At 43.6% G+C, this 26,520-nt stretch overlaps 1 protein-coding gene across 11 annotated transcripts in view; it reads left to right on the forward strand.

Moving 5' to 3' along the window:
- The window catches only part of DLG2 (discs large MAGUK scaffold protein 2), a 1,173,098-nt gene that overhangs the window by 798,297 nt on the left and 348,281 nt on the right, over positions 1 to 26,520 (forward strand). For all 11 annotated transcript variants that reach the window (XM_054725747.1, XM_054725750.1, XM_028128522.2 and 8 more), the window contains one exon: positions 1,552 to 1,620. In XM_054725747.1, the coding sequence (XP_054581722.1) occupies positions 1,552 to 1,620 (69 nt within the window). The remainder of the gene's footprint in view (positions 1 to 1,551; positions 1,621 to 26,520) is intronic.

Genomic DNA, 26,520 nt, shown 5'->3' on the forward strand with positions numbered 1-26,520 from the left:
TCAAAGAGCTTTCAGTAACTTACTCAAGGTCACATTAGGATACATGGAGGAGCTGGGATTTGAACTCAGGCCATGGTTACATGGTCCAGCTCCTGAATGTTATGCTACTTTTCAACTGGTTCAGTAAATATGTTGAGAGATGCTAGGAAACAAAGGATGCAGTCCTTGCCCTGCAGAAGATCTATTTAGCTACAGACCCAAAGTTCTGCTCCCTCAACTCAGGTAAATGCCATTCATGTCACAACTACATGCTATTACGGAGAGCCATCTTTTCTTAGTCCTAATGACCAAGGTTCTAAATGAAAATCTGCAGTCTACAGCCTGGTTTTCTGTCAGTCAGTGTTTCAGAGCACATGCTATAAAATCCAAGAGCTGTGTGAAGGAGTGTCATGTTCTGCAAAGATTTGACTCAAGTTTCTCTTTATATGTATATTTGTATAAACACATCTTCATATACGGCATGTATATGTAACTACTATTACAGCTAAAATATTAAACTAATACTACAAACTAAAATTATAACACATAGGAGGCACACAATGCATTATTTTATTGCTGTTGGATTGTCATTGTGCATATCTCAGATAAAAGCATCCCTTTATCTCTAATTGAAGAATTCTGAGATTTTAAGGCAACTTCTTACAAACCTGAAAAACTGTTATCATTTGGGAGGTGGTATAATATGATGGTTAAAAATAATGGCTCTAGAATCAAACAGTCTAGATGCCGTTTCATGCACAGGTATTTACCAAATGACTTTGGGTAAGTTTCTAAATATCTCTGTACTTTATTTCCCTCATATGTTCACTGGGACAGTACATACCTCACAAGGTTGTGAGATATAAAAGATATAAACACATAAACTTAGAAAATATAAGTGTTTGCTAAATGTGAGGTATTAGAATTATTTTTGCAACCATTTATCTATAAAATCAGTCTTTGCTTGCTACCATACAACCAAAACAAAATGTGGAATTTCATTAAATTCTAAGGTTGATATGCAACTGAAAATTCCACTTTTCAAGTTTTTGTGTTTATCTAATAGCTGAATTGTTATTGAATTATACAAGTAAGTGTTGCAAATTTGAACTAATAAATTTATGCTAGTTAAATTCTACCCCAACTTGCAAATTTGCTCTTTTTAAATTTTTGCTTGGGGGGGAAAAAAATATGTTCTGCATTAAAAAAAAAAAAAACTAATACATTGCATCATAATGACATTTGTTTTTGTGCTCTGTTTTATCTTATTCCAAGGAGAAAAAAATTACCTTTTCTAAATATGTTTGTTTCTTTTCATGTCTACCTATGATTTAAAGCCTACTTTTGAATAATGCACGTTGAAATCAAATTATATGGAAATAGTAACCCCTTGTCTGGCAGAATGTTATATTTGGGGGGATTCTACTTATCATCAAAAGAATAGCAATTTAATCTCTAATACTAGTATATTTCTTTTGATATCTGTTCTTTTCTTGACAATAGGATTGATTTGAATGTGTGAAGTCATTTTAAATAAATGATCTATCTTTGTTTTTCTTTCTTTTCTTATAGTCATTCCCAACACAGCACTGCAACCCGCCAGCCTTCAGTGACTCTCCAACGGGCCATCTCACTGGAAGGGTAAGACAAGAATAATACGTAGCCTTCTCTTAAACTAAACTGTGCAGCCTCATCACTTTGAGCACAAAGAAAGTTCTCCTTTCTTTCCTTTTCTCCCTTCCTCCTTCCCTCTCTCTCTCTCTCTCTCTCTCTCTCTCTCTCTCTCTCTCTCTCTCTCTCTCTCTTCTCTCTCTCTCTCTCTCTCTCCAAAGATCTATAAATCTTATGTGATATACCAAACACTGTAATAGATTTAACAAGTAAATAAGATCTCTTCTTTCTCTCCAGAGGGCTCATTGTCTAATAGGAGTGACAGAAATACTAACACATACTTATATACAGCATAAGCATCTCACAGGAGATATGTATAAGGGACTAATGGAGATTCAGGAAAGATATCTGGATGAGAACGTGTATGAGAGAGGGAGAGAGGAGCATGCCCAAGTGGTTTCAGAGAAGATATAACTCTCCATAAGTAAGCATCTGTGGAAATTTGCCTGAAAGACATTAGAAAGAAGGGTGTTGCCTGGCCGGTATGGTTCAATGGTTGAGCATCAACCCATGAGCCAAGAGGTCACCAATTTGATTTCCAGTCAGGACACATGCCCAGATTATGGGCTCAATCCCCAATAGGGGGCATGTAGGAGGCAGCCGATCAATGATTCTTATTGATGTTTCTATCTATCCCTCTCCCTCTCTCTCTAAAAATTAATAAAAGTAAAAGAAAGGAAAAAAGTTGTTTTAAGCAGAAGAAAGAGCATGTGTATAAACATGACCACATAAGCAAGCATGTGGTGTGAAAAGGCATTGAGTGATTCAGTGCTGAGGCATTGGGTGTGTGAGGCAATGGAGATGAGAATGGAGATGTTGGCTGGGTGGGCTTACATGTAGAGGACTCAGTATCTTGTATTTCTAATTTCCCCAATCAGATAAAAGCTGGAGGGCCTGGGGGGAAGGAGAAAATGTATCTTTCTACTTGCTTTATAGTTGCAACTGGTTTAATTAAGAATATTTCATCAGTTACTAAGGGAAAAGAGGTTCGTGTCCCTGACTAAATAGTCAAGTATTGCATGTTTTAAAAATTCTCGCAGCACACTGGTTGAAAATCTCTGCTCTAGATCTTTCTTTCTCTTCGATTTATCCTTTGGTAGTATCAGGGCAAAAAGAAGAAAAAGAGAAATGGCATTTCCTTACCATTCTGCTGTGGCTGTCTCCTTTCTGTTTATCTTTGGTGATGTAGTCTGGGAAGGTGGAGACCCAAACAGGCACTGATGCTGAGACTCAACTCTTCCAACCTGTGGTTGGTGCCCTGGGAAACTCAGCTGTCTCTTCCACAAAACCCTCAGCAGTAGCTGTAGTGTCCTGATGTGCTCACCACTTTATCCAAGCTGCAGCAATCCCTCACAGCCCAGAATCCTCCTCTCTCATCTGTCCTCAGCAGCTTCAGGTTGAGGCTTGCAAGCATGAGCAGTGTCCCTCTTTCCTACTCCTCAGGTGGAACTTATCAGACAGTCCTTGCCTCCTCTCTCTGTGGCTGACTGCATCTTCTCTCCCCTGGGTTCTTTTACAACCTCAGTAGTAACAGGGCAAGTCAGCAGACTCCATGGCTAAGAGGACATCCACCTGGGAGGGAGATGTAGGTGTTTTGTTCCTGGAACACTATAATGTCTACAAACACTTTTCATGGAGTGCCCTTTTTGCCTTTATCTCAGGAAACTCATTGAATTTCCACAAACCCATGGAAAAGCAAGTGAAAGGAATGTGGCCCTTTCATGAACACCACACTCCCCCAAAAGGATACCTGCTTCTACTAATTCTCCTCTTCTTGTTTTGATGGTAAAAAATATCAAACCACTCTAATTCTTCTAATAAAAAGAAAACAAAAACAAAAACAGAAAAAATAATATAATTAATAAATAATAATAATCCTATATAATAAAAGGTTAATATGCAAATTGACCCTAACAGTGGAATAATAATCCTATATAATAAAAGGTTAATATGCAAATTGACCCAACAGTGGAATGACCAGAACCACTCGACCAGTCACTATGAAGTGCACTGACCACCTCTTGGTCCCTTTCCCTGGCCGGCAGGCTCCCATTGCCCCATGGCAAACAGGAAACCGGGGGTGGGTGGTGGTGGGGAGCGGGGCCAGATATGGGCAGCCAGGGAAGATGGCCCTGATCACAGGCTAGGCCTAGAGACCATATCCGTACATGAATTTTGTGCACCGAGCCTCTAGTGTAAGAATAAAGTCTTTGTTTCATGTATTCACAACTATAAACAGTTTTTCCCTACCCTGTATAACTTAGCTCTGGAGAATTAAATAACTTTTTTCTCAACAGAACACTATCTCCATTGTAACATTTGTTCTATTCCATTAAAAAATAAGTTGTCAATCAATCCTTCATGGCAGTTGGTTCTGTAATAATATACAAGGTGGCCTAGATTATGGATTCAAGCTAGACTCGACATCAAGTTAATTGGTTACTTGCCTCAGTTTCCTCATCTATAAAATGAAGATACTAGTAATATTTTTAAATGGTCTTTTTTAAATCATATTTTTATTGATTTCAGAGAGGAAGGGAGAGGAAGAGAGAGATTGGAACATCAATGATGAGAGAGAATCATTGATCAGCTGCCTCCTGCTTGCCCCAAACTGGGGATTGAGCCCACAACCCAGGCATGTGCCCAGACCAGGAATGGAACTGTGACCTCCTGATTCAACCACTGAGCCATGCCGGCTGGACTAAAGGGTCTCTTTTTAAGAATTAAAGTCATATGTATTATTTTCTATAATAGTGCTGACATTAATGTATGTTTATTTTTGTAATTGTTCCTGTTATTATTATACATAATATGTACTTAATTTATCACAGGGGAGAGTTTCTCATTTATATTAAATAACAGTTTGTTAAAGCAGTCAGGGACTTGTGTCTTCACTATACTTTGGAGAGACATAGTCCTATATACACAGCTAGTAATCATTGGTGGAAGCAATCCAAATCATTGCTTGAGTCTGCTTCATTGCCTTGTTAATATTTATATAAAGTATTTTAATTACCAAGATTATACTTCAATGCTTATTAGACACTTTAAAGAACGAACTAAGCATTTTCTATATATTGCCTTATCCCGGCACCGAAAGAAAGAATTTAGGACCAAAATAAGAAAAATGCCCTTACATTTCTGGAATTACATATCTCAGACAGTTTAAGACAAAAGAGACCACTTAGACACACAAAATAGGCTCCCCAGCCTGGGAGCATCCTCCAACTGGACTTGAGGACCAGTGAGCACTTGCAGTGCAAGTTTGCTCAGCCCTGTGACTGCACCCTCCTTACCACTCCCCTCAATTTCTTTTTTCTGGGAACTGTCATGGTTCAGAAAAACTGTTCCATACAACCGGGTGCTGGTCACATCCTCCAAAGGACTGTGGTCAGTTTTGAATTATGTACATTAAATCAGGCACATGGAAAGAGTCTAGAGAGGACATGGGGGTTGACAAAGGAAAGGGCAGCATCTATCAAGAACACACAGGCAGTATTAGGATTCTATATTGATAGGCAAGGGAGTTTCATTGGGTGCTTAATTATAATCAAAATGTGCACTTGTTGGGAGTAAATATAGTACAAATTCATGGATATCTTTCAGGGAAGAGAAAAGAAGCTAACATTTATTGAGCACTTATTAGGTTGCAGGCTGTCTCTAGCTATCTATCTATTGATTGATCAATCCATCCATTTATCTATCTATCCATCCATCTATCTGATTTTATTTCCAAAATAGTCTTATAAGATAGGCAGTCTATTTTCTAAACCTTGATTCACAGAGAGATTAAGTAATTTTCCTAGAGCACCTACATAGAAAGTACCACAGCTTAAATTTAAGGTCAAATTTTACTCCACAGTACAACTCCATGCCCTATAATGTGGCATGAAAAAGCTTTATTGAACTGGTCAGGACATTCATAAACCACATTCACGGTAAGTTAGACACAGTGAAGAACTCCCTAGGGTAAAAGTGATAAAGAACTAGAACTGACTCTAAGCCTAGAAGTCATTAAATAGAACTCATAACCCACCATTTGGGGTGGCTCTGGAGGCCCACGTGCACACTGAGTGGCTGAGGTGTTGTTTGGGGTAGATAGAGGTGAGGGTGTGGCTGAGCTCACCACTGGTCTCTGCCTCACCTCCCTTATTGTTTATGAAGGCATCCATTGGCTGGGTGGCTGTCATTCCACGTTTTGGTCATTAACACAAACATTCCCTCCAGCTATGCTAAATAATAGCATTTCCTTCTAAAGCTATTTCCAAACTTTTCCTCTCTTTCTACGCATTCACAAAAGCTTATTGGTTTGCCAATAAGCATGTTTAAGCATTTTGTACTGTTTTTCACTTAAATGAAATGACTTCTGTGATAAATGCAGTCAGTTATTCTAACTCTCTGCTAAGCCAAAAATGTCAAGGCCTTTCCCTGACTTCAGAACACAAGAGTGACTGCTTTTCTCAAAAAAACAGCGTATTCTCAGCTACACTTCATTGTTCCAACTGGTATAGAGCAATTTGCCTCATGTCTAGTGAGTAATGCACTAAGAAAAATATTCTGTTCCCTGCAATCATGGAAGGAAGCTGACTCTGGAATCAAAGAATTGGTTTTCAATGCTGGCCTCGGTGCCATCTGTAATTGATAATCTTAAACAGGTCCTTTCCCTTTAAGCATGGATTTCCTCCTGGGCCGAAAAGGCGAATAGCATAGGACTCACCAACTTTCTGGAAAAGGAGCAGGCAAAAGTGTTCTGAGAAAACAACCAAAACCTTATTTTTATAGCCTAGATTAGTATGAAGACCCACTCTGAACACTTGTTGTTAAATACATATATACAGGGTGTCCCCCAATATGTACACACTTTAACAGCTGATAGCTCAATTGATGTTTCTTTCTTTTCAGATGTAACCCACTGACTGGAATTAATAATGGCAGCCAAAGTGTACATATATTTTGAGGGGACACACTGTAGGTATTTATTCATATAAAATGGTTCTGAATACAAATAAAATAAAATGTTTGAAGTAGAAATATTTTGCATTGCTAGAATATTTAGAAGGGGATACCTCAATATTTGTCTGTAAAGCCCAGAACACTAGAATCAATGGTATATAATGTGCCCAGCTGGCTATCAAATAGATTATGCAACATCTAATCATTGTCATTGAATGCATAGTGAGAAAGCTGTTTTTCACTTTGCGTAGGCCAGTGGGTCTTTAACAGGTTTCCCATTAAGGTGTTATACCGCTGAGTGTAGGCAATCAGCTGAAATTGGAATTTCATTATTTTAAAACTCTCCTTCCTAATGTTCTTGTGAAAAGCAACTACACAGGATATTTTTAAATGAATGTATTTTAAAAGGCCATGTGTTTACATATTTTTCACCTAAGTTGCTATTTGCTTGACATAAAATAAGTGGAAATATTTCAGATTTCCAGTTAATTTGATCCATGGAGACAACAAAGCTGTCTAATTGGGCTTTGACCTAGAATTACTGCTGCTTTTCAAATGATATCTGAGTCATCTATAACTGTGCCAGACATAACAAGGCAGAATAACATCCCCATTAACAGTTCACACTGTTCAATCCTTGCTTCAGATTCAAGTTGACAGATGTGGCCCACACCTTAACCTTCCCTTCCTCCTGTAATACCCATTAAAAGGAAGCTGATGCCCTATTGGGGCAGCTCAGTTGGTTAGGACATCCTCCTGATATACCAAGATTACGGGTTCAATCCCTGGTCAGGGCACATACAAGAAGCAACCAATGAAGGCATCAATAAGTTAAACAACAGCTCGCTCTCTCTCTCCCTTTCTCTCTCTCTCTCTCTCTCTCTCTCTCTCTCTCTCTCTCTCTCTCTCTCATCAATCTTTAAAAAAAAAAAAAGGAATCTGATAGAATAAAAAAGAGATAATCCCATAACAGTAAACAAATCAGGAGGGGGCTCAAAGGCCAAAAGATTTCATCACACTTGATTACAGAAAACAGACAGAAGGTATAGATTGATGAAACAGAACAAAGTAGTCCCAGTCTTAGATCATCTATGGAGGCAGGGCCATGTGCTGTCCAACTCTGTCTCCTAAAGTTGTATTTCCAGGGAGGCCAACCACAAAAAGGCCAGCCGCAGTGCAGCAGCAATGTACAGAGGTGCCTACAGCTCAGGAGGGAGCAGATCTGCCCAGCAGAACCCAGGAAATGCAGAGACTTCAGAATAGTGACAGCAGATGGGATTAGGAGCAGAGTCTGAGAATAGGACTGAAAATGGCCACCCACCCCCACCCCCCCACTCAGGATACACACCCCTGCACACAGAGCAGCTGCCAGGCAAGTGCTTACCACCAGTCAGAAAACTAAGGCTCTTTTCTAAAGTCATGTCATTTCTTATGAGGAACTCAGATAAGCTAGTTCATGTGTCACCCACACAGCAAAGCCCTTTACAGTGTGTGCCAGTAACGAGGACAGTTTCAGGATTGCTCACCTAACCTGAAGCCTCTCAGTGAAAAAGCTTTGCTCTGGCTTTTATATGCAACATCCCTGTAGTCTTTCTACTACTTCATTCTTAAATATGAACATATAGCCACAAGTTATCAAGTATTTTAACAAAACCAGCAAAATAACAGAAATAAGATTAAAACACACATGCACAGAAAAAATAATATTCTCAGAGAAATGGAGGTAATTATGGGAAGAAAATTGAATTGAAAGAAATACTCTAGTATAAGCATACTTTTAGAAATAAGGAGATAACCACTAGACTTAAAACTGAAATGGTTAAAAATTATTGCCTCTGGGAAGCCAGGTAGGATTCTCAGGGGAGATGACACAAAGTGAGTGTTGAGGAATGTATTTAGAATTAGGCAGAGATTTACAAAAAGAGAAAATCATGTACAAGAACCTAGAAGTATGTGGCTAACACTGTAAAAATGAACAAGGACCCAAATAACTATTCAAATAACTTTCATCTGGGAGAGGGCCTACACTTTGTTCTTTCTTACCTTAGGAGATCATTTCAGCAACAACATAGAGACTGAATTTTCTAAAAATAAAAATAAAATAAAATAGCATTTTCATGTCAATAAAGCTAGCTGCCCTTGAAGGTGTTGACCACCCTTTACCAGTAGCACTTAACAAGAGCCTAGATGGCCATCTGCATGAATATTATAGAAGTAATTCTTTAAGCAGTGGATATCTAATTAACCCCAAACAAAAGTCTCTCCCAAATCCAGAAGTCTGTGTGTATCCAATGGAGAACTAAAAAAAATGGTCTTGTCTATAACCAAATATGTCTAAGGGAACCCATCCTTTCATATGACCTGGTCTGTGATGAGATCATTGTCATTCTTCCTTGGAGGGACAGCCTAACTCTACAGGAATAGTCATTTATACCCTCTCCTTGACACAGGGGACCCCTTATTCTCCACTCTAAGACCACTCCAGGCTCCTGAGACCATGGTACCATTGGGGCCAGAGAATCTCTTGTGTTCCCATGTTGGGCATGAGCAGGTGTCCTTTCCAAGGAACATTCTGGGAACAGGATCTTGACTGGAATCATTGGCTCTCCTGTTCTCTACCCAACTGCTCTGCCCTTGGTGGGAGAAGCTTTCTTATAGTTCCCAGGATGATGCTGACTTAAAATACTCAGTCTTCTTAGTCCAAGTGCCCAGATACCTGTCCCAAAATACAGTCACTGTAGAAAGTGGAAGCATCATTGACCAGAGAATCAATAGGCCTGGGCTCAAGTCAGCCACCTATTACTGTATAATTTATGAACAGTTACCTCACATACAGAGTGATGAGGCTCAGTTAAATAAACAGTGTCTTTGATTCCTTCTAACTCTAGCATTTTATAGGTTCGTGAGTTTTGAAACTATAAAAGTTTGGCTACTGGCTTATAGGAATATTTCCAGATATGGAGCCTAAAGGACCAGTGGGCTCTAGACAGCTGGCCCTCAGGAGAAGTTGGCTTGAGTTATCTCTACCCACATATTCACAGACCAGCCATCTTTAAGGATTTGTAATACCTGTGAGTGTTCAACTTCCTCCAACACACTTCCTCTCCCTGGCCTTCAAAAGCAGTGCTAAGCAGTATTTCCCAGAGTGACTGAGGAGGCCTGGAATCCTGAGAAATGTACTGAACTACTTTCAGACTCAAAAGAGAAACTTTATTCAGGTTATTAGTAGCTGGGGTCACTGATAAAAAATCTGAGCCTTTGTTAACCACAAAAATATAAGTGACCTCATTGAAACAGAGGATCAAGCTGGGTAAAATGGAGAGGATTTCTGTGTATCTTTAGACTGTATTAAAATGATACATGTAGTTGTCACCTTCTTTATTTTGCTCTCCTGCCAGCTAAAGAGCTTATTGGGGGAGAATATAGGAAAATTAAGGAGACAAGTAACTAGTTGGTTTTAGAACTGCTTAAAAGAAATCAAACCTTCCCCTATCCCTCCAAAAGAAAATTTTTGCTTGTGATTTATAGTCCAATAAAGACAGACCAGCCTCATGTGTAGAGCGCAGCCTTACTTCTGCAGCCCGATCACATGCTGACGGATCCTAGCTACTTTGAAGGACTAAGGGTGTTTATAGACCCCTTTTTCATCCCGGGATGGAAGAGGGACCTTCAGAGCTCAAACCTCAGGGGACTCATAAGGAATTGATCAGAACGGCAGATATCCCCAGATCATCTATTTCCCCCAGCTCACCATCATGAGTTTGCTTTCCATTTCTCCTCATGTCCCTGCAGTCTCCACCTCTGCCCCTGATGGAGCTGTCAGCTCATTTTTCTTAGCCCCATTTCCCTTGGTCTACTGCTGCTTTTTTCTATTTCCTTACTCTATAAGACATCCTTTTCTAGGCCTCCTAATCTTTCTTCCTTACATGTGTGGAGCTGAAAATATAAAAGGTGGCATTACAGCAAACTTTAAGGATTGCCCCAAATTTATCAGTGTTGATAAAAAGTGCTGAGGCTACAGAGAGCTAGGGTACACTTAAGGGCTACCATACATGGGATTCTAATTCTCTCACAGGGCCTGGATTTCTCATTCCATCTGCTGTTGAAATAACAATTGTGTGTGTGTGTGTGTGTGTGTTGTTGTGTGTGTGTGTGTGTGTGTGTGTGTGTTTTAAGTGTCCAATTTCTTGTACAAGACAGATAAAAGTTTTCAAATTTGAAATTTTAAGTAGAAATTTTGGGAGATGACTGAGAATCTAGATTTCTATTTTTCCAGGTAAAGACTTTTATAATTCCTTTTTAAAAAAGGCTTCCTTAAGTGGTAGAAACTAGGAAAGATATAAAACAAAGACTATAGAGCACTCCATCATAAAAGCAGGTAGTTGACAGACATAAACTGCAAAGTTCAAAAAGGATGTTTTCTGTATTCAAATGCTAAAAATTAAACATTGAATAGTAGTTGACATGTTGTAAGTGTTTTATGGGGATTTCATGTGGTTCTGATGACAGTTATTATTGTTGCATATTGGGCACATTATTCCATTTAATGGATGAGGACACTGAGGATTATTAGAGAAGTACTTGATGCCTCAAGTCACCCTGCCAGTAAGTGGAAGAACTAGGATTTAAACCCACATTTCTAAATCACTACCTTCTACCTTCTCCTTCCTCCTCAGAAATATATGTGTTTTGTTATTACAAGTTGGCCAATTTGGTGGCCAAAGGAAGACATCGAAATACAATGTGGAGGTCAATGTGATTTACAGGATTTAGGAGGTTTCTGTTATTATAGTCATTGTCAAAAATTCAGTTTCATATAGGAGTGTTAGTTAACAAAATTAGAATGACCACCTAATGTAATTTCACTAACCTTGAAATGTGCTGAATTAGAAGAGACAAAGGAATCATTTTTAAAAATATATTTTTACTAATTTCAGAGAGGAAAGGAGAGGTAGAGAGAGATAGAAAGAGCAATGATGAGAGAGAATCATAGATAGGCTGCCTTCTGCATGCCACACACTGGGGTTTGAAACCGAAACCCGGGCATCGGCTTTGACCGAAATCGAACCGAGATCTCCTGGTTCATAGTTTGATGCTCAAACACTGAGCCATGCTGGCCAAGAACAAAGGAATCATATTTCCACACTTTGTGCATTTGTTTTACCCTGGAGGACTAGGAAGATACCCAGAGGACAGGTCAGGAGTCTGCTTGCCCAGAGCTGCTGGGCTCTCTTTCATGGTGGCCTTGCACACTAAGGCTCAACATCTTGCAGCTGGAGTTTATCTTAGAAGGATGCCACAGAATTCACTGGGGAATGTTGTTTAGGATTGTTTTTAATAAGTAGTCCTTATTTTCTGTGCATAGTCCAGTGCCAACATAATTACTTATCATCACCCTGCACATCTTCCTTGGCAACCTTTTACTTTTTTAATAAATTGGTCTAATAAGGGACTCGAAGTAAATTATGAGTAAACTACCTCCTCATTGGTATATAATTATACATGCCAGAAAAAAAGTTTCCTACAGAACATTCAACTAGGAAATTGTTCCTCTTCTTTAATACTCATAATTATTAATGCTAATACTAATATGATCATCTATGGTGTTGATTGAGATGGCATTGAAGATCTAGTTAATATACTGAATGATCCAAGGAGGAATTTAAAAAATACTCAGTCAAAAGTTTGTTAGGCTAGTAAAAATGAATACATGTCATTCCATGACAGGGTTTAGTTGCCCAAACTGTCAGAAAGATTTATCAATTACAAGCCACCTAATTATAGTCCTAGCACCAACTTCCTCTTTATATTTGCATCATTATCCCTCTTTGAACACTGCCCTTTTTCTAGTATCTTTCTAGTATGATGGCTGCCCTTGCTGACTTCAGTCTGTTTATGACCAATCAATAAATTCAATTGGCAAATATAATGATGAGCCTTGCAGATACTAACCCTGCCCTTAGTCTGGTGGGAAGAAGCAGACATTAATCAATAACCAAACAAGCCAATGTAAATCTCTGTGCCAAATGCTGTGTAAAAGTGGCCTGTGGTGCCCTGAGTGCCTGTAATAGGGAATTTGACCTTGTCAGGGAGCTCAGGGAGGTCATGGAAGCCCCTGAACGATGAGTGGGTTAACTAGGCAAAGACGAAGGGCCATCAGTGTCTGCACAAGCAATGATTACAAATCTGTCTGAGTGTTTTCTGAGCTGAGCACAGACTAGAACAGCATGCATTCAATAGAGCTTGGCATTTAGAAATTTATAATGAGGAGGCTGACTCATGGTTGACTGTCTCCTCCCGGGAGGCTTTCTGATGAAGACTTCCAGTTGCTTATCAAAACTGTATGATCTCTGCGTAGATGCAATTTCCTAAACCCCATCTCTGGTGTTCCATTGTTTATTTGTTTCCTAGGTGCTTGTTTGCTTGTCCTCTGCCTGTGTGGCAGAACTCTACGATCTTTCTGGCCACTGACTGTTGCTTCCAACCCGCTCCTTCTCTCCCAACACCTTTCCCTGGCCCTGCTTATTTTGTCTCTTTCCCCTCTCTCCTCCCTTCTCTCCATAAACTTCCCCTTCCTCCTTCTGCTTTTCTTTTAGTTTTTGTTCTCCATTCATTTCCTTTTTTTCCTTTTTATATTCTTCTCCTCTGTTGTTGTTCACCCTGAAGGTACTAGGCTTATGTTTGTACAGTGAGTTATTATTTAAAGAGGCATCTCATGGATATTATTCTGAGCCCAGTAACAATTTTGTACAGGAGGCTGGGTAAGAATCATTTATACTGTTTACAGGTGTGTTGGAAGGTTAAGTGGCTTCACAGGAACATGTATCTAAAGAAGGGGAGGAGCCTTGTCTGCAACCCAGATGCGTTAATCCCAGCTCCATATTCTCACTACTAGACCATCCTGCTTCAACAGAAATGTAGAAGACATTCCAACCACGTCTTTCAGTCTGACTGACTGAGCAGGTCCTTCTCTGTCCTGTCTTTATTATTCACAAAAATATGAGTCTAGACAGAAGTTGTGGTCAGAGGGTTTTCCTGTTGCTCATTCATCATATGAATTGAAACAGCCTCAGTCTCATCTGATGAATATTTACTGGAGATTGCATTTGACCTTGAACTGAACCCCTTATAAATAATGACTTTCATTTTAGTTTTACCTTGCTGGGCTGTGACCTGGGAGGTGGTGTGGCTGTGGAGAGCAGGGAATGACGAGGAATGCTTTGGGTATCATTTGTCAACCTTCATTAGGTTACTCATCTTGAGATATCCAAACTGAATCTGGTGTTTTGCTCTGCACGTATTGCTAATCCCTCCGAGACCCTCAAATTCCATTAGGACTTCTGTTTACTTCCTTCTCCTGGCCAATTATAAGAGAATTTAAAGAAAAAGCACATCCATATCCTAAGCCGTAGGCCAGATGCCCATCTATTACCAGAAAAGCAGCCAGGGGTCTTTATCCTTTATTTAATCTCTCTGCTGATATCCAGTCCTGGTAAATATTTACTCCACTGATGTATGCTTTTAAGATGTCGGTCAGCAACTTTTACTGACTGATGGATGACAGTTGGTAGAGACTCCTGCTTGTTACAAAGAAAATCAGATAGTTTAAGGAGAATTGTGGAGGAGACAAGCACCATCATTCATTCATTCATTCATTCATTCATTCATTGACTTGAGTGATTAACCTCGTATTCATTCTTTTGTTCACCTAAGCATTTTCTGAATGTTCAGTACATGCCAGGCACTCAGCTGAGACATTTGAGAAAATCAAGAAGTAAAAAGCCCAAACCTGCCCTTGAGGAGTACAGAGTCTGTGGGAGTGACAGAATGTTGAAAATTGCAATAACTCACCAAGCTTACATGTGCATAATTTCAGAACAAAAGAATAAGCATCTGATTTGGAGAAAACTAGTAGCACTATTCATGTTCAGGTTCAGAGATTTTTATCAAATGACTACCAAACCCGAAGGGAGAGAGCGCCCTCTTCAGACTGAGAAAGTTCCCTGCTCATGTGGACTGGTACCAAGAGTTGGAAATTTTTCTTTAAAGCACAGGTCTGTAAAAACTACACAGTTTATAAGAGAGCCTTGCTTTTCACAGTCTATTTATTTTGCAAATGAAGAATTCTCCTGTGGTCAAGCATTAATTATGTGCATTGATGGGAAATTACATTTCATTGTCAATGTTGCATCATATTAAAATGTGTAAATATTTCTCCCCTTATGGTGCTTACTCTATACCCCAGAAATCCTTGCTTGTTCTCAAGCCCCTCTGCTTGGTATAGCAGCCTGGTATAATGTAAAGAAAATTGTATTTTGATTTATGTCTGCCTTCATTTAAATGCTGTTCTTACTAGCTGTATCACCTTGAGCTGTTACTGAACCTCTTTAAGCTACTATTGCTTTAATCTATAAAGTAGAGATTAATATCTATGTCATAAGATTGCTTTAAGAATTTATTTTTTTCAATATGCAAATATTTTAGCACAGTTCTTAACAAACACTAGGTACACAGTAGGAGTTAGTTCTCTCTTTTGTCACTCCCTATTCCATCTGTGCCTTTCATTTCTGATATTCTGGAACTTCTTCCCTCTTCCCCCATACCAGGAGTCAATAGACAAAATCTTCATTAATCATCCTTTTAACAAACATTTCCTATGCATCTCTCATGTGCCCTCAAGGAGATAAGTCAGTAATGTGAAAGACAGCACATTATAGAGAAGCAAAGGAGGATGAGAGAGTATATGCCATTTGGAAAGAGACACAGGAGTCCAAACTCCCTTCTAAACCCCCCAAAATGCATTTCTTATGGCAGATTTTCAGAAAGAGTAGCATATGCAAAAAAAATGATACTTTGGGGCAAAATGTCACCTCATACCACTTCCTTATTTTATACATGGCAGAATAAGTTCAGGGACCATGCACGTGTGTGCCAGCTCACATGCCTGCACACATATATGTTTCTTCCATACCCGTGGGTCTCCAGTGATTCCCATTAGTAAAGGAAAGAAAAAGCCTCATAGATACTGACAACAGTATGGTGATTACTAGAGGGAAAGAGGATGTGGGAGATAGAAGAGGATAAAGGGGAGATAAATGGTGATAAAAGGAGACTTGACTTGGGGTGGTAAACACACAATACAATATACAGATGATGTATTACAGAATTGTACACCTGAAACCTATAAAATTTTATTATCCAATGTCACCCAAATAAATTCAGTTTTAAAAAGGGTTTATAGGAAACGGGTACATGCATATCCCCAGGATCCCTTCTGGATTGCCTTTATAACAGATCAAATCTCTGCCGCACAACCTAGTGCTTGTTGTTTTCTACTAGTTTCGTATGTAAGGGTGTCTCTCACTTACTAGGCACAAAAATAATCCCAAGGGTAGCTCCTAGGTTTTATTCTATTGTGTGATTATGAAGCAATCTCCCAAACACAGACTATGTTTAACAAATGGTGATTTGTTCAAGTCCCTTCTAGTATGACCCTAGGAATAGGAGATTCATTTTCACTGTGACTGATTTTCTTCGCTATTAATCACTTTTATAGTGAAGTACATAAGCCAAATGCTCATTATTCTTTTTCTCTACAGTTGTATAAGGTAGTGGAAGCAGCAAAGATTTTTGTAGGCAATTAGGAGTAACTATGAATTCTTCTGCCACCACTTTGATTGATCTCAGACAAGAAACAACTCATTATTCAAACCTCAGTTTTCTCATTTTTAAATGAGGAAAATAATACCTAAGTTATAGGATGTCATAGGACTACGTTTAATTAAATAGCCTTAGCTCTTAACAAATGTTGGTGACTATAATTAAAATTAAAGTTCATCTCACTAACCCAAATATAAATTAGTGTTATGTTCAGGTATGAAAAATACCAAGGCTAATAATAGTGGTTTCATTCCCAATTTTATTGTGTAATTCATGACATATTTAATTGGGTTGAATGTGCTACAGTTTACAAGGCAGTAGGAGTGCCAGATCATTGTGTGTGTGTGTGTGTGTGTGTGTGTGTGTGTGTGTGTGTGTGTGTACAAATGTATCTGAGCTAACAAATGATTTGGGCACAAGGAAAAACTAACTGCTCTATCAACACCTGTCACCCTCAGCTAGGAAGAGAGTCACAGTTATCAAAGGTCAAGCCCTGTGTTTGAGGGTGTATATGGCTTTTGAAGAGGAAATTGTTATCATTACCTGGCCTTGCATATCAGCAAAGGGGAAAACTATCTGAAGCCAGAGACAGACATGAGATTTTCCAAGGCTACACCAAAGTTAAGACCAAAACTCAGGCTCCTAATTTCCTGGCAAAGACCTCTCTCTCCAGAGGAGAATGAGAATGAAACAAGAGTCATTGTTTCTCCAATTCATTTTTCACCTCCTCATGGCTTATCTGCTTTTATCCTGTAAGACTTAGATGGGGTCAGCTGGCCCTTCTAGAAATGTGACTTTCATGGGGAGAAGTAAGAATTATGGCTAAGTGATACATCCAAACATCAAGTAACCCAGATGAAATGGTGGCACCACTGTGAGTCATAAACAGGGTTTATGAGTTAAGCAACAGCTATATCCTATTGTCAATGTAAACATACCAGGAGGAAGGAGACAGATTCACTGAGAGCTTTTTCTTGGTGGTTATTTTTTGTTTGTTTGTTTGTTTGTTTGTTTTTCTAGAGATTCTTTTGCCTGGAGAAGGAATGATCATGGGGAAACAGGAGTGATTTTAGCAAAAGATGGTGGGAAGTGATATAAAATATTAGGAAGCATCTTGCCCTGTATGAGGCTCCTCCTATGACATATCCATAATACCATTTCTTGTCTGAAAGCAAGAATTCCTTCCATATGACCAGAAGTAGGATTCAGGTTTAGCAAGAATCCCAGTTTGTCCTTATGTAGAACAGACCTCACACTCAACAAGTGGACACATGGGGCGTTTTTCATGCCCCATCTCCACTCCTCCCACATCCTCTCTTCCCTTAGCCCCATGTTTTTGGTTCCTAGAGTTACAGTCTTCCGTTTATCAAAACTGATCATTAGGATCAACTAATTCACACTGTTATATAGATGTTGGTTAGGTTTTCATTCCACAGTCATTCATTGAGCATGTTCTTGGTGCCAGGTATTGAGGACACAGGAGCAGAGAAAAGAAAGCTCATATTTAGTAAGCACTTTTTAGATGTTATATATTAATTCACAAATGAATATGATATTCAAAAATCTCAGAGTCAAGTGGGAAGAGCAAGCATGCAAATAAATTAGTATCATTGTAGAAGACTGCCTTATACTCTGCAGTTTACTCTTGTGATATACGACTCTACTGTAGACTCCTGGGATGCTGAAAGTCTACTTTATGGTTATAGTCCTGACCTCAGTGGAGCCTTCCTGAAGTATACTGGATTCTCAGTGGGTACTTGTTGAATGGATAAAGCATGATGATTAGGATAGTTCATATGTGAATCTATGGAACAGAATCCTACAGGAGCTGGTGTTCTTAGAGCTGAGGAGAGCAAATGTTCAGTCATGAAGAAAGAGGCAGCTTCCCAAGCAGACAAAAGAGAAGAAGGCATGTAGCTCAGGCAGAGGGGACTGTATATGCAAAGACCAGGGGAGGGAAAGAGTCAGGTGTTGGAGGAAAAGCTAGTAATTCAGAGAAAGTCAATGAGTCTTGATGTGACTGGAATTTAGAGTATTTTTGAGAGTGCGCCAAGAGGCGAGGCTATCCAGGTTTGTTCAGAGAAGAAAATGCTGATGATTGCTTTAAAGTCACATTGTGTTAATGTCAATGTCCAAAGTTGGCTTTCAGATTTCACCATGGGCAAAGGAACTAGTCAATGAATAACTTTAAGAATGCCATGCCCAAGAAGGTTTTGAACCAACCTCTGCTTCTACGGAGTCTGGGCAGGAAAACGTAGATCAGTAAAAGAAATGAATTTTCTCAATTGGAAAAGCCAGATGTGAAGCAATGATCTTACACTTCTTTTCCTGGGGAGGAAAAAGGAAAAGGGTCAGAAAATCCATCAGTGTTCAATTAATTGTTATGTAGAGCTTTCCCTGGAATTAGCAGAAAACAGAACTTATAGTAGGAAAAGGCTACTGTGACATTTGTACAAGCCAACATCTGCTCCACCCCAGAGAAGAGAACAAGTGAATGTTCCTTTTCAAGGAAGAATTTTTAAGGGTTCAGCTACAGCTAAAGGTTAGTGAGGCATTGATATTCCTTGTATATTATTTTTGAGAATGTATTTCACAAATAGTAATTAATGTTGTGTTCATGTTAATGCTTTGTCATTGTTTTCTTTAGTAATTATTACATATGTCTTAAGTGTGTGGAGACTTCTGAAATTCATTTACCAAGGTTTATGGGAAGTCTTGCTATGTGAATACCAAGGTGAATGCCCAGGCGCCTGGTGATAGCTACCCTTTATGAATATTATTAGCCTTGTACTTCAAATCCAGTTTCTAAAGTGACAAGCAGAATAAAATAAATTTTTTAAAGGGCAGTGTAAAAAAATAAAATAACATAAAGTGACAGCAGTAAGGGGGAGTGGATCAGCCCCCCTTTCCTTGCTAAGCAGGTTATGCTCACAGCTGCCTGTACATCGGCACATGGAGTCCCTACCGGAATGCACTCGCTTTCTCAGGTGCCATAACAGATTATAACAAGCCACGTGACTTAAACAGCAGAATCTATTGTCTCACAGTTCTGGAGGCTAGATGTCTGAAATCAAGGTGTCGGCGGGGCCATGCTCCCTCTGACACCTGTAGGGAAGAATCCTTCCTTGCCTCTTCCTACTTCTGGTGGTTTGCTGGCCATCTTTGATGTTTCTTGGCTTGCAGTTCACACATGACTACTATCTCTGCCTCCATGTTTACATGATATTCTCCCTGTGTGAGGGATGAAATGATTGTATTTGTTTTATAAGAAATTTTCCCCAACAGCATCATGAGGAGACAGTACAGAGGCGTGTGACTCTGTGAGGAATTCCTGGTAGGCCCAGGTGTGAGATTCTGTAGGCTTGAAACAAAGCAACAATGCTAGGGTGATTGGAGAGTCGTTTCTCAGGTAAATTGATTTCATGTATTCGGTGATTGAAGTGCTAGATGAGCACTAGAGAGGCAATGCAGAAGTTTCTGATTGCAAGATTGGATAGACAGCATTAACTGGATAAGAAATAAAAGAGAAAAAGTAATCTGGGAAGATAATGAGTTCCTTGTTCGGCAGGTGAATAGAAGTTTGGAGTAGAGGAGGCTGTGATCTGGTCTGGAGATATGAATTAGTGACTCATCAATAAGGAAAGGATAAGAACATCTATTTATTGTCCAGCTGGCGGCTCAGTGGTTGAGCATTGACCCATGAACCAGGATGTCATGGTTTGATTCCTGGACAGGGCACATGCCAGGGTTGTGGGCTTGATCCCCAGTAGCGGGCATGCAGGAGGCAGCTGATCCATGATTCTCTCTCATCTTTGATGTCTCTATCTCTCTCTCCCTCTCCCTTCTTCTCTGAATCAATTTAAAAAAGAACACCCATTTATTAATTCATTTAATAAATATCAGGCCCTTACTATGTGTCAGGCACTATGCTAGGAGCCAGAGACACAAGCTGTTCCCACTGTTATGAAAATTACAGTCTAGCGGGAGATAGGCAACAAAGAAACAAAATATTCTTGTCGTGAAGAAGACATGAGGGAGGCAGTGTTAAAAAATAATGGAGTAGGGGACTAGTTCGGATGGCGTGGTCAGACAGTACCATTTATACTGAGACCTAAAGGAAGAAGAGTTGTTCTGCAGGAAAGAGATAGAGGAAAGGAGTGAGAGGAGAAGGCAGCCAGGGATACAATTTTTGGAAACACCATATATAAAGAGCAAGACAATGAGGGGACCCCTTCAAGGAAACTAAGAAGGAACAGACAGAGATAAGAGAAGAAAAAAAAAACTATTCTCTTTGATAAGAGAGAAAAGGATTCTCTAACTGTGCTGTCTACTATAGTAGCCATTAGATACGTGTGACTTTAAATATAAGCTGTTTAGAATTAAATAAAATGGTAAATGAAATTTCTAAGTCACACTAACCACATTTCAAGTGCTTAATAACACATGTAGCTAGAGGCTACTGTATTGGACAACACAAGCATACAATATTACCATCATCACCAAAAGTTCTATTGTCAGGGTTGATGTACCAGTAGAGGAAAGTGTATATGTCAAAGCTGAAGACAGGCCAAGTTGAAGGGGAACTAGAGGGCTATTCCTGTTCTCTCTCCTCTCCTCAAGGTGAGTCCTAAGTCTGTGTTGAATCATCAAATGGAGTTGTTGTTTTAGAAATGGGAAACTCCCTTTTCTGGTTTTCATTAAGTAAATGTATGTAAGGCTAGAGTCGGAAGGGGTGATAGCAATTCTCCTTTACTGGATTCACCACTCCCCCTCTCATCCAGCATGGGAACTGTCACCCAGAGAGACGGTTTCCAAGGACACCCAGGGCTTCACGTTGGAGTTGAGACTCCCAACGGGTTTCGGTCTAAATGTTTTTCCCACAATAATGTGGATGCATCCAAATCAGAGTTAAGGAAAGACCTGTAAACTTGAAACCAATGACTGTCAGTTTAATTCATTCAAGCCATTTCCCCCGTGCCACACTAATTGCAGAGAGTTTGAGTATTTAGTAATTAATTGGAAATTCATAACACCATAGAGCTCTATTGCAAAAGACAATTTAAGTAATCTTTCAAAAAATGTGCTTTGCCTTTAGGAAGAATATGCAAGGTGTATTTTTTTTTCTCTAATCCCATTATCAAATATTAGTTTAGCTTATACCTGGCTTTTATAAAGTTTTCAAACAATATTTCACCAGTCGTGAAAGCTTGAGGACAAATGTGCAACCATAAAAAAAAATAACTCTGTCAAATGCTTATAGTGTTATTTAATAAGGTTGCTAAAATTATTTATTTCATAACTAACTGCTCTTTAAAAATTCAAAATGCAACAGGAAGCAGAAGCAAATACCTGTCATTATGGATGGAATATATAATTTAATAGGGAAGTTTTCAGCCAAAACATTATGAAATAAAGGAAAACAAGAAGGGTAATTCTATTTTCTTTGACTTTGGAGATGAGATGATGAATACAAGCTATGATTATGAAAAGTGAGAGCAGAATGGGGGAGAAACCAAGATGGCGGCATAGGTTAAACACCTAACCTGCAGCCGGGCACAACAATTTCAAAAATACAACTAGAGGTCAGAACGGACATCGTCCAGAACCACAGGAAAGTTGGTGGACTGAAATGCCCACAGCTGGGGGGAAGGAGAAGGCCACGGGGACAGTCGGGGAAGCCGTAAAAGCCTGAGGTATGGAGAAACGGGCGGAGACACGAGCACACGCGCCTGCGGGGAGGATGGAACCGGAGAGGAAGGGGCGGCTGATGACCTGGCCGGAGTTCACTGGCAGGAAGGAGATAAAGGCTCCGGAGGGCGCTGAGCACCGGCTCCGATTGCACTGAACCCCATTCCGGGCGAAACCCTGGTAAACTCACTCACTTTCGCAACTCCGCCGCCCCCGCTGGCCGCCCGGCCCGGGACGCTGGGGACGCCGCCGCAGCGGCGGCGCCCGGAGCCCGGCGGCCTCCCAGCACCCGTCCCCGCCACGCAGCCCCCGCGCGCCTGGTGCCGCAGGCCGCGCGCCCCACACACCGGACGGAGGCCCAGGCGCCCTCTCCGTGCACCTCCCGGCGGCGCTAGACTTCAGTAGAGTTGACTGAATTCAAGAGATTAAGAAGTACAAATTGGAGGGACGCCGCGGCGGCGACGTCCGGAACGCAGCGATGGCGGGTACCTGGAGCTCGGCGGCCGCCCAGCGCCCGTCCCAGCCGCGCAGCCCCCGCGCGCCTGGTGCCGCAGGCCGCGCGCCCCACACACCGGACGGAGGCCCGGGCGCCCTCTCCGTGCACCTCCCGGCGGCGCTAGACTTCAGTAGAGTTGACTGAATTCAAGAGATTAAGAAGTACAAATTGGAGGGACGCCGCGGCGGCGACGTCCGGAACACAGCGATGGCGGTACCTGGAGCTCGGCGGCCGCCCAGCGCCCGTCCCAGCCGCGCGGCCCTCGCGCGCCTGGTTCCGCGGGACGCGCGCACCGCGCACCGGACGGAGGCCCGGGCGCCCTTTCCGTGCACCTCCCGGCGGCGCTAGACTTCAGTAGAGTTGACTGAAATGAAGGGATTAAGAAGTACAAATTGGGAAGTTTGAAAAAGATGGCGGCGGAGGTTAAAGGCTGTTCTGTTGCCTCGCACCCAGCGAAATCGGAGGGGATGAGGTGTGGAGGTGCGTGGGTCTGGCTGGTGGCGGGGGAAAGGGGCTTTTGTTCCAAACCTAGGGGAGATTAGCTCTCCATCACCCTGAAATCCATCTTCTGGCGAACCCCGGGAGACCCAGATGCCTGCGGGGAGAGGCGGGACTCTTGCGGAGGTGCGCCCAGCAATCAGTGTTTGCTGCGCTGGAGTGCGGAACGAGGGGACTTTGATACATGGAAGGCAGAAGGACCAGACTCACAGCCATCGCGGCTCACCGCACCATGGCCTGTTGGCGCCCTGAGACCCCGCCCCGCCCTGGGACCCACCCCGCACGTTTTGAAGACCTGCCCCGCAAGTCTTGCAGGCACACCTGCGCCCCAAGCAACGGCTTATGCATGTGGGTGGCCCGCCCTCTGGCAGCGGACCAGATGAACTGCTGTTCTAGTCGGACTGCTCCAGGGCCACTCAGACAGGAGGAAGAAACTACAGTTTTTGCTGTAATCCTTGCTGAGTGCCTAAGGCAGTAGCTGATCTACACCCCATTGGAGACCCAGAAACGAGGGCATCTAGTGGTCTGTGGGAGATGACACCAGATTTCAACCACGTGCATAAGGGACACATTCAACGGGAATATTCAGTGAGCGCCAAAGCTTTGCTGCACCAAGACCCGGCCCATAAACGTGTCTCCTGCACAGCAACTCTTCCTTTATAGACAAAGAGAGCCCCCCCAGTGACACCAACAACAATCAAGACTTAACTATACAAAGGAGGACCAAGATGGAGGCATAGGGCGGAAGCCTGATTGTTGCCTACCACAACAACTTTGAGACTACGACAAGAGAGCAGAGCAGACACCATCCAAGACCACCATAGGGCTGGCTGAGTAGATGTTCTACAACTAGAATAAAAGAGGGGTATGTGGGATGATGCTGATGCCGGTGACCCAAAGACCACACTTTAAGAACTACGGCTCAGGCGACACAAAAGAACTATGGCTCAGGCGATACAACAGCGGCCTGGAACATGCTCGGCGCAGTTCCCCCCGGCGGTCTCCGGCTGAGGGGACGGCTCCACTGGCAGCCAAGCACGGACAGACGAGCCCCTATGAGACATGGGGTGGGAGACTCCGCGCTTGCTGACCTCCGAGTCCGTCAAGAATCTCAACGCCCCGGAAGCGGCCAGGTGCGCATGCTTGGCGACCGGCCACCGATGCAGACCCAAGGGCCGATGCAGCGACGCCAGACCGGCCCACCGCCATGCACCGGGTGCACCGGAGCTTCGCCGAGCCGCTGCCCGACGAGTTCTGCAGCAGCCATACTGGAGCTCTGGAAGGATGGCCAGGGGAATTGCTGAGGGGGGATTGACCGGCAGGAATTGGGATCGGGAAGACGGGGCCCCGCTGAGACCCGGGTGTGGGCGGGGTTGTGCGCCTCTGGGCTCGGGTGTGTTCACACGCCTCTGGGTATAAGTGAGGCCTCACGTCCCTGGGTCTAGGTGAGGCCACATGCCCCTGGGTCCAGGTGAGGCCGGACTCCAGGTCTGGGTGAGGCCAAGTGCCCCTGGACCCGGATGACGCTGGATCCCGTGCCCGGGCGAGGCCAAGCGCCCCTGGGTCTGGGAGAGCCCACACACCCCTGGGTCCAGGCGAGACCATGTGTCCCTGGATCCGGGTGAGGCCGCGTGCACCTAGGCCCGGGTGAGCCCAAGTGGCCCTGGGTCTGGGAGAGGCCAAGCGTCCCTGGGTCCGGGTGAGACCATGTGTCCCTGGATCCGGGTGAGGCCTCGTGCACCTAGGACCGGGTGAGGCCACGTGCCCCTGGGTCTGGGAGAGGCCAAGCGTCCCTGGGTCCGGGTGAGACCATGCGTCCCTGGATCCGGATGAGGCCTCGTGCACCTAGGCCCGGGTGAGCCCAAGTGGCCCTGGGTCTGGGAGAGGCCAAGCGTCCCTGGGTCCGGGTGAGACCATGCGTCCCAGGATCCGGGTGAGGCCTCGTGCACCTAGGCCCGGGTGAGCCCAAGTGGCCCTGGGTCTGGGAGAGGCCAAGCGTCCCTGGGTCCGGGTGAGACCATGTGTCCCTGGATCCGGGTGAGGCCTCGTGCACCTAGGCCCGGGTGAGCCCAAGTGGCCCTGGGTCTGGGAGAGGCCAAGCGTCCCTGGGTCCGGGTGAGACCATGTGTCCCTGGATCCGGGTGAGGCCTCGTGCACCTGGGCCCGGGTGAGCCCAAGTGGCCCTGGGTCTGGGAGAGGCCAAGCGTCCCTGGGTCCGGGTGAGACCATGCGTCCCTGGATCCGGATGAGGCCTCGTGCACCTAGGCCCGGGTGAGCCCAAGTGGCCCTGGGTCTGGGAGAGGCCAAGCGTCCCTGGGTCCGGGTGTGACCATGCGTCCCTGGATCCGGATGAGGCCTCGTGCACCTAGGCCCGGGTGAGCCCAAGTGGCCCTGGGTCTGGGAGAGGCCAAGCGTCCCTGGGTCCGGGTGAGACCATGTGTCCCAGGATCCGGGTGAGGCCTCGTGCACCTAGGCCCGGGTGAGCCCAAGTGGCCCTGGGTCTGGGAGAGGCCAAGCGTCCCTGGGTCCGGGTGAGACCATGTGTCCCAGGATCCGGGTGAGGCCTCGTGCACCTAGGCCCGGGTGAGCCCAAGTGGCCCTGGGTCTGGGAGAGGCCAAGCGTCCCTGGGTCCGGGTGAGACCATGTGTCCCTGGATCCGGGTGAGGCCTCGTGCACCTAGGCCCGGGTGAGCCCAAGTGGCCCTGGGTCTGGGAGAGGCCAAGCATCCCTGGGTCCGGGGGAGACCATGTGTCCCTGGATCCGGGTGAGGCCTCGTGCACCTAGGCCCGGGTGAGGCCACGTGCCCCTGGGTCTGGGAGAGGCCAAGCGTCCCTGGGTCCGGGTGAGACCATGCGTCCCTGGATCCGGATGAGGCCTCGTGCACCTAGGCCCGGGTGAGCCCAAGTGGCCCTGGGTCTGGGAGAGGCCAAGCGTCCCTGGGTCCGGGAGAGACCATGTGTCCCTGGATCCAGGTGAGGCCTTGTGCAACTAAGCCCGGGTGAGGCCACGTGCCCCTGGGTCTGGGAGAGGCCAAGCGTCCCTGGGTACGGGTGAAGCCAGATCCTGGGTCCGGGTGAGGCTGTGCGCCCCTGGATCCATCCGGGTGAGGCTGGGTCCCAGGCCCGGGTGAGACCACGCGCCCCTTGGGTATGGGTGAGGCCACGTGCCCCTTAGTCCGGGTGATGCCGTGCCCCTGGGTTCGGCCGAGACCAAACCAGAGGGAGTCGGACCTCCATTACCACCATTTGTCCACCATCCAGAGCTGAGGGGTCAGTGCTGACATGTACACATAAGGAACTACTGGACATCGAAATTGGGTCTCAAAAGAACTGTTGGTCCAGGGGGAAGCTCGCTACAGATTGATTTATTTGCCTGTCAGCATAACTATTATTGCTCGTCTCACATTCAGTTCTTATTAGTATATATCTAGTGACATATGATCTCGCTCATCTAGGGGAAATGATGAACAACATAGACTGAGGAACAAGAACAGAACCAGAAGCAAGGAGGCATCGATCGGACTATCGGGCCTCAGAGGGAGGATAGGGGAGGGTAGGGGGAGGGTGGGGGGGAG

The sequence above is a fragment of the Eptesicus fuscus genome, chromosome 13, assembly GCF_027574615.1.
Source record: "Eptesicus fuscus isolate TK198812 chromosome 13, DD_ASM_mEF_20220401, whole genome shotgun sequence".
NCBI classification, from domain to species: Eukaryota; Metazoa; Chordata; class Mammalia; order Chiroptera; family Vespertilionidae; genus Eptesicus; species Eptesicus fuscus.